This window comes from Pempheris klunzingeri, chromosome 15, assembly GCF_042242105.1.
Source record: "Pempheris klunzingeri isolate RE-2024b chromosome 15, fPemKlu1.hap1, whole genome shotgun sequence".
Taxonomy (NCBI): Eukaryota; Metazoa; Chordata; class Actinopteri; order Acropomatiformes; family Pempheridae; genus Pempheris; species Pempheris klunzingeri.
Window position 1 is genome coordinate 15,278,867 of NC_092026.1, and position 13,835 is coordinate 15,292,701.

At 43.3% G+C, this 13,835-nt stretch overlaps 1 protein-coding gene across 1 annotated transcript; it reads right to left on the reverse strand.

Moving 5' to 3' along the window:
• Positions 1–349: 349 nt before the first annotated feature.
• Positions 350–9,765, reverse strand: LOC139214525 (cysteine-rich secretory protein LCCL domain-containing 1-like). Its single transcript, XM_070845401.1, has 14 exons — positions 9,499–9,765; positions 4,869–4,987; positions 4,611–4,743; positions 3,916–4,031; positions 3,384–3,484; positions 3,028–3,195; positions 2,779–2,839; positions 2,499–2,565; positions 2,193–2,323; positions 2,033–2,076; positions 1,852–1,924; positions 1,340–1,409; positions 700–833; positions 350–401 (listed from the first exon to the last, which is right to left on the reverse strand). The coding sequence occupies exons 1-14, from the start codon at positions 9,763–9,765 to the stop codon at positions 350–352; spliced, it is 1,536 nt and encodes a 511-aa protein (XP_070701502.1).
• Positions 9,766–13,835: the final 4,070 nt, after the last annotated feature.

Sequence of the window (13,835 nt, forward strand, 5' to 3'; positions counted from 1 at the left end):
AAACATGATGTCATGATATCATGTCAGCAAGAGATGCACGGCAGCCCGACGTGACTATTACGGCCAGCTCTAGAAATTTAGAAAAGACGTAAGGCAAAAGACATCCAAGATCATCATTCACCAAACATCCTTTGCCAAGCTATTATTGGACACTGATTCACTCATGACCAAACTTAGACGGGAAGCCTTGAGTAAAGTCATGTTACACTTTTAGTGTCGGAGGCTGAAAAGCTATGAGATTTACTGTAGGAATGGATGTAATTACAGGTTGTAAGATGATAATGAGCGGGTTTGCTGGATGTGAGGTGGCCATGTTTCGATGGTACTCTGTTCTTTGACAGTGGTTTTTTCAGATGACTGCAAACACTCTGAAGGCTTTTCCACCTGTTGGGTTCACTAGGCTGGGGGAGGAAGAGCAGGGAGAGAACAGAGGTGGTATATGCACGGGTTGTTTTTCACCGCAATTTTATGTAAAGATGTATTTTAGCATTTACTAGTCACTAAAATGTGCTGATCAAATTGATCAAGTAACTGCAGATAAGAATTTGAATTCAAAATAAGGTCCAACTCAATATTAAATGAAATTTTTGCCAGTTCTGACATCTAAAATTCATGAAATTAGCCTGGTGTATACTTTTTAAACACACGTTTTAATCTCCTTATATACAAAAACATATGTACTTTTTTTTTTAACCATACCTCTCGGAGGTGATGCCATTCTGGTAACTGCCGCTGTACTGCTTCCTTTTGTCCACAGGCATCACGTCGAGGTACCCTCCTCCCTCATTCTGGATCACTCCAGCATGAATGGCTGCTCGGCAGATACTGGATTTCTGGAAGAAAAAACATTGGGAGTCACACCAGAACACCATTTTGCTCCTTGAAGCAGAAGACAGCAGATATTGTGACATGTAGCCAAAAAGCGTAAATAAAAATGAAGAATCCATTCAATATTTCAGGGCCATGGTATTATGTATGCTAGCTCAATGGTATGGAACACAAGCATAATTAAAAAGCCCAGTGTTTGCTATGGTTTTTCACAGCAGAGATTTAGACATAACATAACAGGAAAAACAGGAATATTAATTATATCTAAATTAAGGCTGGATTCCATTTAGGTTTTCCTATTTTAGAGTCTTTGATATTGTGCATGCTGATTTGGCATCTAGCATTGATGGTAAGGCTTACTTGAGAATCTAAATGGAATCAGTCCTTTGTTCATAACACCTGTGCTTTACTGGCTATGATAAGCCAACAATGTCTGCTGTGGAAAAGATCTATTGTTTCCAAAAAAAATCAATGAAAGACTGTAATGGTCAGTTTACGACAATGAACTTACATCCGAGTAGTATTTTGTCCCAATGACTCGAGCTCGACTGTCATGAAGACAGTTCCTGGGACAGTACAGCCTGAAGGAAAAGCCGGATCTCACTTTAGATCACAGGTTATTTTCAGAGCAGTAATGCAGTTGTAGAACTACAGTATGTTCTCATTGTCTTAACAGTAGAGCTTTCTGGAGCCCGAAATGATCTCATTGGTGAAAACTATTTAGCTAAAGTTAACGGACCAAAGGTAGTTGGATTGTATATAAAAGAAAACTATAAATGACAAAGCAGGAAACCTTTGCTAAGTTACAGCTTCAAATATAGGCTGCACATGGCAAATATAAAAATGAGAATTTGGAAGGTCACAAGCACAAAATGAGCTAACCTCTATCACTTAGATTGACTGGGACTCCTTGGCTCATCCCATTTTAGTTTAATTAAACAGTTTAATAAAACAGTGAGATGTTTTCGGTTTACATGAAAGCTTTTGCTGTCCTAAAAGATTAAATGCGAAGCAGAATGATACCTGGGACAGTGTCGTGTAGGTTTCTTGAAAGGGCAGAAAAGTGCCACGGTGGTATCACATGTTACTGCCTTGACTGGGAGAAGAGAAGGCACAGGAAAATGACCCTACGTTGCTTGCGTATGCAGATGACACCTGACTGTATCTGTATCCTTAAAGGGAAAAATTATAGTGTGCTGCTTACCAGGCACTGACTCTACTTTGAAGGAATTTGCACTCCTGTTTTTCCTGTGAATTCAAAGAAAACTGCATCATCATTAGTTGAACAGCCCCCCCACAACAGAAGTAAATATTCATCTAACACTGCATTACACTAAGTACTTTTTAACAAGACTGATTCATACCCAACTGATTGAATACCATTCTTGTATGACTTGTTGAAATGTTGTTTTCTTCCCAGTCTGGTCACGTCCAGCCATCCTCCATCATTGTCAATTACACCGGAGTGTAAACCAGCTCCGCACACACTGGATTGCTGCAATAAAAGACAAAGACATGAATGCTAATGTGCAGCAAGGTATAGCTTAAAAGGAACATGAATTTTCCATCAATACATACACAGGTAAATGTAATTTTCATGAGGCAATCTAGGTCACTAAAAAGTATTATAATACAGTGTTCACACTGTATACAATATACTGATCATTTACCATATCATAGTATCCAGTCCCAACGACCTTTCCAGGGCTCTCGAGGCAGCCAGGTGGGCACTCATACCTATGGACGGGAACAACAGTAAAGTGAACGACATCTTGGCACTGTGCTTTGCTTTTATTATGTGCACATAATATTCTACCAATATTAGTACAATTCAAACAATAAATGATCTAATCCGTCTTAAACTGTCCTGATAATTTGGTACATTAAATGTTTGCATATATTATTTGACATTTGCCTGTTGTCAGTGTCACCATTTTTCTCAGCAATTACCTGTTACATGTCGTTCCCTTGCATTGATCTCTCAGCTTAGTCTCACAGTCCACTTGTTGGCCTGAAACAAGAAGCAAACAGGAGTTTTAATAATAGTAATAATGTATCATTTTATTCAATTTATTTGTATAGCCCAATATCACAACAGAGTGACTCATAGTGCTTTACAAATCATTAATCATAGCAATAGTATATTCTCCCAAAGCTGCACCACTCAGACGGCTGTAGTATCGTGGGAGCAGTCCTTACACATCTGCTCTGTGCTGACAACCTGGTTTCTCTCTAGGTTGTCATTGGGTGAGGGGTCAGGGGTCTGGGCCCGGGGGTGTGGCTCCCTGTCCCTTACTGGTTCTGGTTCAGGTTCAATGTAGTTGGTCTCCTCAATCTCAGGAGCTGGACGCCTGGCAACACCCCCATCTGAAAACATGGGCATCAGCGTGTCACTGTTGTGTTTCACTACATTTGAGCATTTTCTTTGTTGCTGATGATATGATATGGAATTGCTACACAACAAGCCTCCCATGACAAAATCAGGCAGGATAGCGAGAGGAAATAGCCATGGCATAGCTGGGAAGCAGAGAAGCACAACTCTGTCCCAAACCCACCTTTGTAGCAGAGATTATCCCTGCAGCCTCCAGCATAGCTAGCTGGACAGGCAGAACAGGGAGCTCCATATTTGTACGGAGCATGACCCCACCAGTTGCCCCTGAAAGAACACAACGGTGACAGGGATTTTGTTGCAGTTAAAAAAAACAGGACAAAGAATGGTGTTAAATAAATAAAATAGATTCAAAGATTTTCAATCAATTTGTCTTCAGAATTAAGTGATGGAGGTGTACTCTGATTAATAAACCCCCAAAATGAAACTAAGATGGCCTGTTGTTACTTACAAATATTTCATTATGTTTGTGATACTGCAGACATTGACAGCAGGTCTCACAGGTCTTACTAATTCCTTGGTTTAAACAGCCCTCTGAAGAAACCCCATGATGATTTTGTTTTAAGTGTATTTTCGGTAAATGACTTAATGAGCTTGAAATAATACTCGACCGATTAAGCATGTGACTCCACTGGTGTGTAAAATTAGTGGAGTTCTCCTTTTAAGTAGTCATGGTATTGCAACAGGCCAAAACGTACGGTGGAGAGTAGTTGCAGACCAGATAGACGGCTTTGGCCCAGATCATTCCCCACACGTTCATGTTGTAGCACACATTGATGGCACAGCCAATGCGATTGCTGGTCGCCCACACCAACTGAAATACACACAAACAAAGTAAAGCGTTCAGTTCAAATGACAGTAATGTCAATATCTGCAGAACAGCAGGATTTCACATGATTTCTGTACACATGACCCTCACATTAACATAAGCAACAATGGTAAACTTTTCGAACTGGGAAGATGGGCCTTCTTTATCAAACTGATCTCAGAAAAAAAGAACTTTTAACTTACTACTAAAGCCACAAAGCATCATGAGTATTTCCACACAGGTGTTCTTCTTTTCAAAACATCACAAATTTATATCAGTCTTTTTCAAACTAAATGTTTCGTATCTGTGTAGCACCTTTCTAGTCATTTCGACCACTCAAAGTGCTTTTACATCACGTCCTCATTCACACATCAGGAGGAACCTAAGTTGGAGTTAACCTCTAAATTGGAGGAGACTATTCTTTCACACACATTCACACACTGAAGCTGCTTCAGGAGCAAGTTGGGCTTCAGTGTCTTGCTCAAGGACACTTGGACACGATGACTCATAGGAGCCACCGACCTTCTGATTGAGGTTTGAGCCACAGCTGCCCGTAAAAGCCTGTGGGAATAAAAAAGCCCTTACCTGAGTGTAGTGAGTACAGACCGGTCCTGAACATCTGAATGGGCAGTGTGGGTTACACTCCTGGGAGTAGGGATAGCTGTAGTACCTCACCTCATCATACCAGGCCTGGACGTGGTAGGTAGGGGGGCGGTCCCTGAAATCAAATCATTTAAATCGATGTTTGATACATTCGGTATCAGACTGTTATACTGTATTCATCATGATACCGTGGTGTAAAACATGATTTAAGTGGCGCAATCCTTCTTTGCATATACACACCTGCCCCAGTGCGCTCCGAGGTTTTGGCCTATTTGTGTCAGCATGTGGCTCGGCCCATGTTCCCATCGGCAGGTGTACGCCCAATGCTCTGCACTCCTCTCTAACTCATAGTCCCATACCTGGGGGAGCGTACACACACACACACACATTCAGGTTCTTAGTTAAAAAGTCATTTGCCTCTGGAAAGATGAACTTAGAGGGTCAGCTCTGCAGGTCAGCTGGGGTAAGTTGCTAATATTTTTTTTCCGCTGGCAGCTAAAGCATTTCATTTGGTAATATTAGTTTTTCTTTTGGGCTTCAGGTTAAACTCAACCTCCAACAGATGTTTGCAGACTCTGGAGTACCCTCATGATTGAAGTGGGCTAAGTGACCACTTACCGTAGCTGTGGCTTTAATTGCTGCTCATTACATTTTTCAGATAGCTCATCATCCTCTAACTCAACTAACATGAATTCCAGCAAAAACTAATCTGAAAGTCACCTCACATACTCGAGGCAAAGTGAACCTGAAAGAAGAACCTGCTCTTCACTTTTAAGTTCAATGGCTGTACGCATGCCTCTGGCAAAATTTAACACGGTATAGTCAAAACTAGGCCTCTCCTATTAAACACACATATTCACTCTCCTCCACACAGACACGCATGAGAGAGAGGGGAAACAGAGAGGTGGCACCACCACCACATCAACTTGCAGCTTTGTGCTACTATTCAATGTGGTTGTTTCATAGCTTGTTTCCAGTAAGTTTTGGTCTCATAAAACAAGCTGAGAGAGAAAAACCTGACCAAAAAAAAAAAAGGTACCTAAACAGAGAGTCTCTGTCTGGGGGCTTGATGCCTTCTTTACTCTTAAAAACTTGACACAATTAAACTCAATTGAGGTCAAAATACCTGAAAACGATTCACACACCTCTTGTTTTGAACAATGCAGGAAAGCAGACCATGGGTATAGGAATTCAAATGTTGCCGCAAAGTTAATTTACTGTTGACTTTGTTGGGGAGGGAGAAGAATGGGTGCAGTGTGCTCGGCTGTTGAAACACTGTTTGGTTGCATTATGGCTATCACACGTCAAAACTAACGGGATAATGCTTTAGTGTGGGGTTGTAACTGCTCTGATTGACCACCATAATGCGTTCCATATGTTTGGTGAGGCTAACACACTGTGCCCACTGTTGCTCATTCACTGTGCTGCTGCTTACTGTTCAGGCCTGACTGGAGAAGTGATATTTTGACTCTTTACTTCTTTGGCCACAATCCAGCTGCGGCTGCGATACCAGCACTGAGGTGATTTTCTGCTCTAAACTCCTGCATGGTTGCCATGTGATACTGCATTTTTCCATAATCGTTACATTATATTTTAGTCAGGTGATTTTATCTGTTAATTCAAAAGATTGCATGAAATTCTGAGACTCACCAGAAAAAAAAAAACACAATGAAGGTTGTTTGTTCAAAAAAAACTCAGAACAACCACAACAGGAAACGTGTGCTTGTTGTGTGGGGTTCAGGTGAAGTGAATGGGAGGCACGGCAAACACGGACTTAGGTGTGATGCAGGCTAACCTTTCCGGGGGGTTCAGACCTGAAACGGGAGCTGCATTGGTGGGGGCATGTCGCTACAGGTACCGTCAATTCGTGTGATGAAATAGTATCATGGCAAAGCTATGACAATCCTTTCAGCCTCCGTCTCAACTATCTTGACTGAAACAGTAGAATTAGTGCACTTGCACATATTTGACTTGCTAACGTAATGTGTTACCGGACAGAAAATATCCAGATGACCAGCATTTCTCTTCAGCAGCCCTCTGAAGCGGCACCCCCCCGCTCCCGTCATCAACACAGTGGTGCCACTGAATTTAATGAGGAGGCTGCGATGATTGTTTTCTTTGCCTCTCCTGAAGCAGAACGGGCCGTGGAGGTGGCCAGCATCTCCTTTTGTGTAGGATTAACGGATTCATTACACTTCAGACAAACTAGCGTCGTCCAAATGCATCTAAAGGCAAACTTTACGTGTTCGGAGCAGCCACAGTTGAGGGTGGGTTGACGTCATCATAGCGTGCAAAGGAGATGAATTCACCGCAGCGCAACATCATCATGTTGTGCTCGGGTGAATTTATCTGCTATCCCTGTGCAGGGAAAAACTGCAAAGACTTGTCAGACTGTCAAACAACATTTGAGATTCACCTTCTTGATGACTTTTGGAAATTAGGGGAGGAGCTGTGTCTGACGTTTTCTGTAACATTCTAAGCTTAAATCAAATAGACAAGCATTTCTACTTCATGCAGCAAATGGGCAGGTGTGCGGCGGGGAAAAAGTCTGCAGGAACTGAACATCTCTACTCTGTTACTTTGGGATGCTTTTCTTGTGCACAACCGAGACAAATAACACCAGTTTGTCTGAAGCAGACTGAACCCTTAACCCTACTTCTAAGTCAATACTGCCCACCTGCACAGAACCGTGTGTCACTGCCGCTGCAGGTTATAATGAAATTTGAGTTCAGCACAAAGCTTTCCTTGCAAACAATCTACAGCGGATACTAATGATGTCTGCCAGCTCATTATTCTCTCCGTCTTCTTGTTATTCTTCTCCCTCAGTTATCCAGCTGAGATGAAGATGGACTGCCCGCCAGCCTTTGGAGAAAGGTCACGGCAACAACTACCAATCTCCTTTTGCATTCCAAAGAGCATTAAGTTCCCCAAACACAGAGCTGTTTCCAGATATCTGCCAGGACCACCTCTTCTACAGAGCTAAGCGCAAGATGTGCAGTCTACCAGCACTAGACTCAGGGTGTGTGCTCGTGGTAGCTCTGAAAAAACATCAAAACAAATGTTTAGGAAGGAAACAAGAGGCCATCCTTTGCTTTTGGAATTCAAAGTATGCAAAATGATTCACGTCAATGCCGGTAATTCAAGCTACAGAAGAGAAAGTGGTTGTAATTACGGGAACCTTTAAAGAATCCTATTTCTCAGGAAAATCTGCTAAGCAAGAAGCGACATGCTTTAGATTAACGGATGCATCTGTGCCTTCAAGGCATTTGCTGAATCAAAGCTGCAATGGAAGTGCAGCCCCTTTGGCCTCCAGATCCTGCAATCTGAAAACCAAATACTTGGCCCTCATCAGTCCCCGGCCTCACCACATCATTATCATCAGTAATAGTATCCCTCGCTAAAGAAACACTGGATTAGTGTACGTAACATACATTTACACTACCGTGCCCCACACTTCAAACAGCCAGGCTCGACATGTTTGAAATAGATTCACCGCTGTGGCACCAAAAATGAGATGCGTGCGGGATCAAATAAAAGATAACATCGGCCTCGGCCAGGGTTTGAGTGAGCTGCGATGGACAGGGGGAGAGAGGAGGAGAGGGGAGAGGGCGAAGAAAAGCCGGAGGGAAAGCTCGTGAGGCTGGAGATCAAGAAGGCAAAAGAGCAAGGCAGGGAGACAGAGAGTCAGCAGGAGGAGAAATGGAGTGATAGAGTGAGGGGGCGCAGGGCAGGAAGGGAGGGAGGGAGGGAGGGAGGGAGTGCAGGATGGTTGAGGTAGAGCGGAGGACAACACTGCGGGGGTGAAAGCTGGATGCGGTCCAGGGTCAGCGAGGGCGGGCGAGCGGGAGGCAGGAGCTACAGCTAGCCAGATGGTGGCTTTGGCCTCCACATCTCGCTCTCTCTGTCTTCCCCTCCCTGCTCCGCTATCTGTGGCTGACAGAGCTGCACGGCAGAGTCACCAAGGTTCTTGTCCCTGAGAAAAGATTGTGACTGCAGTGTCAAACCTCCCTCGTTTGGCAAGATTCATTAGACACTGATGCTTGGAGAATTTTGGATTACCATTAAAGTTACAGTCAAAATTCTTAGCCATGTTTGAAGCAGTGGGTCCCTGATTTCTGACAGGGGAGGACAGAAGTTTTTTTTTTTATTTTGTCAGTTGAATTGATCTTTATCAGCTGGCTAGCTACCAATTAGCTTTGTGAATTAGTTAAACTCACCATCTCTGGCTGACTTTTTCATGTTCCCAGACTAGTTTTATAACAAGAATCCTGCGAAGAGAGGATGCTAAGTGTACATACATGCTTTTTATCCTTTATGTTACAAGAGAAAATCCTTTTTGGATGCGGTAACTAACCGGAACCGGAACAACCCGAACCGTAAATGGAACATTGACGTGCAAACAGGATGGAGCTCCTGACATCAGCGTAAACCTTGACAGCATCCATGGCCGGCTTCCGCACGGTGAAGTAATACAACACAGTGGACGTGGTAGTTGTGAACATGGCTTTTTCTCACCTGTAACCCCACAAATGATCATAACCGAGTTAGCAAATGATTTGATCTGGGAGTCCAGTGCACAACGCCTCAGCATGTTTACACAGCCAAAGCTTCACAGGCCTGCTGGGCTTAGTTATGGTTGCTTAAGTATGATTGGATGGGGTTTTTAACAAACGGCCGAACGAAATGAACTGATTTTGCATCACTTTAACACTCACAGGAATCTTATTGTGAGTCTTTGCCTCTTCATGATTAATACTGGAACTGTTGATTAATTTGAATAATATAAATGTGCTCAAGGTTGAAAGATGTACTCCAGTGTGATAAGATGTCCCTGCACTGTTAGGCACACCACTGTGTCCTCAGCACCTACCATGTACTCCATGTTGGAGGCAGGAGGGTGGACCTGACCCCGCAGCTTGTTGTGCAGGTCCAGGATGAGGTGCATGTCCCCCTCGCTGATGGCCCTCTTCCCTCTCGACCTGGCCCTCCACCACTCCTCGTCCTTGTCCCTGTACTTGTCCAGGACGGACTCGAGGCTCGTGGAGTTGGTGAGCGCCGTGGCCAGGACGGTGCGGGTCAGACACAGGAACAAGCTCACCGCTCTGACCCAGCCCGGGAGAGGGAGAGATCTCTTCATGACGGTGGAGAGATGCTGCTGCTGCTGACTGAAGAACACTTTCTGGGGTCTGCAACAGAGAGAGAGAGAACATATTTCTGTAGAACTGCCCGAGTTTGCACCTAAGCTTCACCAATGAACGGCTCATTATCATCTCATTTTTTGGCACCGTTTTCACTTATTAAAGACGATGGACCAGGCTGAACTAACATTCACACCAGTGCACAAGTGACCTTTCTCCCTGCTTGGCATGCTCACCCAGACTACAGCATCTGTGGTGAGGAGCCCAAAGGCACCTTGAATCTCTCCTCTGTGTCTGTTCAATAATGCTGTAATTATGGGGGGTGGACTTCACTTCAAACAGAGACGGCCAACACAGCTTTCAGCGGCCCGAGTGCATCTGCAGGTCACCGCATCACTGCACACAGTAGCACCAGTGTAAACTGACTTTTCACACGTTATGATAGGCAGCAGGAGATTTAGCGCGCATGCGTGAGTTACTGTACAGTGCAGGGAGGCTTGGTATATTAAAAAAAAAAAAGGTTTCTTTTAATCATCAATTCAAGAAGCAAACTACTCCAGTGATGTATATTCTTTTTATAGAAAAAACTAGACTGCATAGGGACCACACAATAATACACAAAGTGAGATAAGTTCATAAGGACACACACACAGGAATTAATAATAATAATGAATAGTATAGTAGTATTTTTATTGGGAAGTGATATATATATATATATATATATATATGTATAGTGCAATTTTACCTTTAAATTCCGCCAAACTGAACAAAATATCTCCCAGGTGCAATATTCCTGCTGCCAAAACGCCTTGAGATTACTGCAGAGCGACAGTTTTCCAGTCCAGGGAGCCTTTAATTCCATCCATTACACACAGTGAGCGCACGAAGTCTGCTCTCTCTCAAACTATACATCCAGGGAAAGCAAAAAAAAAAAAAAAAAAAAAGAGCGGGCTCAGAAATGTCTATAGGTACCTGTTGAATTCCTCAGGTCGCTCAGTGCGCCGTTGGCTGCGTGGGACCGCTGCTCATTTTGCGCTTATATGCCAAATTTGCGCTTAGCAACGCGCAAAGCAGAGGACCACGCCTCCACAAACCCTCTTGCTCCCCCTTTACCTCACCCCCACCTAACACACACACACACACACACGCCGGCAGGGATCTGTTGGAACTCCAGGGTTGATCTGTTTGAGGAGGCACCTGATCGCACCAGAAGTGACGTGAGGGTAAACTTGTGGATGTTATGAGAGCAGCCCACTCCTGTTACAAATATTGCACATTTTGCTTTTTTTCAGGGCTTTGACAGGAAGAAATGGTCAAATCTTCTTGTTGGTAGCTGAAAATAGGCCACAGGAACTATGAGGACGTATTCGGCACCCCAAAATGAAAAGCCACAATATCTGTACAGTGTCACTGCAAAACAGCAGAAAGTAGTTATCATAAAGCAGCAATTATGTGTACTGTACGCATCAAGTGTCCCATTCACGAACATCTGAGAGTGGTGTATTCCTTTCCTGGAGGGCTGAGATCTCACCAGGTTTTCTGCTGGGTGAGAATGGCAGCAGCAGCCAGCAGGGTGGCCAGTATTCCCCTGCAACACGACCACAAAGCACTGATTCATCTGCCTTTACATACACTAGAACATTTGTGAAAGTTTGTGGGCTGTGTGTGTGTGTGTGTGTGTGTGTGTGTGTGTGTGTGTGTGTGTGCTCCGCTCCTTCTCTTTGCTGCCTCTGCTCCAACATCTCTGTCTCGACTGTCCATCAGCGCAAAGAAGACAATTTCATTTTTCTCTAAGTTGTCACTGAGGTACAGAGATAGAGGGGAAACTGATCAAATAATGCAAAGTAAAATAGAGATGAATCATATGCAACAAACAACATAAGCAAACAGTCTGCTCAGACTAAAGTGGACGGTAGGAACGTGCATGAGCTGCTGCTGTACTACTGCATACATTTAAACAGAACCTCGTCAGTCAGCAGTTGTTCCTCTCCACGCCGGAGTAAATGCCAATCAAAGTGTCCCAGAGCCCAAGGTGACACCTTCAAATGACAAAATCTGTGACATCAAGGGAACGTTCCACAGTTCTGCTTGAAAAACGCCACAAAAAGAGTGGATTCATCAATTGCCAAAATGATTGCTGATTAATTTCTGTGTTGATCGACTGATCGATGAATCAATTCTCTCTCATCGTTCTGCATTCTGAGTTGTTCCTACTCACGACAACACGACACGATCAGCTGACACAAAGGATGACGTTTTTTTTTGTAAACACCTTATTAAATGTTGACATCTTGGGTGCATACAGCATCAGCAGTGTTTCTGGGGTGAGAGGTCACTGGGTGCCCCTCTCTGGGCCAGCTGAGTGTCATATATTATCATTCTGATCTTGTACAGTAATTTTGTCATTTGGGAAAATTAGTATTAAAGATAAGTTTAGTCTTGACATCCTTATATATATATATACAATATTATACTTATTCCACTTAGTTAGAAAAGTTGCAGGTTTAAAATGATTACCAGTGACTACTGTGTGCACTTCAGTGCCAGGTGGCTTTGGTGTTTGTTTAGGACAATTCAAGGATATGTTCACCATCACTGGTAATGGCGCCACAATATCTGTCAGTCTCGTCTGCAGACATCTGCTGCCCCCTCTTGGATAAAAAAGAGACTCTCAGTCAAAAACAACTTCAGCCTTCAGCAAAGGAAGTAAATCTAGATGTGCGGCGTTTGTGTGTAAAAATAAATTATTCAACACGTTGCAACTTTTACCACGTTTGTTTAATTCATAGACACTCAGTAATGCACAGTATAAGGAATAACTAGCTAACTAATTGTACAGGGAGATGTATACTCTATACTATTTCTTCACTGGCTGCAGTGAATTCCACAACTGTTGTTGTCACCATGGCAACCAGCAGAAAATACTGGGCAGATTAACAAATACTGTTCTTCATCCAGAAACAAGTTTCTCCTGTTCCAGTCTTCACGCTGAGCTAAATCAATGGGCTGCTGGCCGTGGCTTCATATTTAGCATACAGATACATAAACAGAGATGGGCACCAATACATCAAGAGGGATCTTGTTACAAATTGCAAATGCTTGTTCATCAAACGTATTATAATAAATTACAAAACACAAATAATCCAAACACTACATATTACTCAAACTGATGTGATCTCTCCTGGCGTGTGAGATAAGCTCCTGTAAGTTGCCACAACCAGAGAAAAGTTCATTATGCAATAATCTTGTAGATTTTCCACTCAATAAGTGTCTGTTAAGTCACTATTGCCAAATAAGTTAGCACAGGGGTGATTCAGCCTCTGGCCCACTGATGAAGATCCTCAGCTTCGCAGCATTCTTTGGTATTATGAACTAAGTGTCAAGTCGACATTCCAGGAAAAATCCCAAGCGGTGTCCATCACTCAGCAGTGGTTAGTCTGCCAGAGAGGGTGGGCAGAAGCAGCGTACTGTTTTTTCTGGTCACTGCTAGTGATAAAAACAGTTATGGCCAAATAAACGCAGAAAAGAAAAGATGACTACAGACAATTAAACTTCATAAACAAGTGTGAATCAACATAAAACTGTCAGTGAGGATCCTGTTAAAATGAGGTCCATCTGCAATAACCACTTGTTGTCATAGGTGCTGCAAAAGAGAACACAACAGAGATTTTGGATATTGTTACTTCAAGTTAATTAATTGACAGCCATTCTCCCCCTCCCACAATACACACAGGAAATAATTCTTTAGAGCTTTTTTTTTTCAAATTTGCATCTGGGGGGAAATGAAAACAGCAGCATAAGGATAGTGTTGATAATGTGATCTTCATCCTCACATTAATAGTCCATCAACTCTGACTGTGTGTAAGCACCGAGTCCACCCCACCGTCTTAGCCGCTCATTTGGGAGCAGGAGCTCGATCCAGGGTGCTCGGATGAAGCCAGGTCTTTGTAAAGACGTAGCGCAAATGCTCTGTGATTTCCCGGTGCTTGGCCACCCTGAGTCCCATATCAGCACCAACCAGGAGCAGCCGGTCCAAGCTGGGTTAGCTTAGCCCTCTAGATCTCTGTGC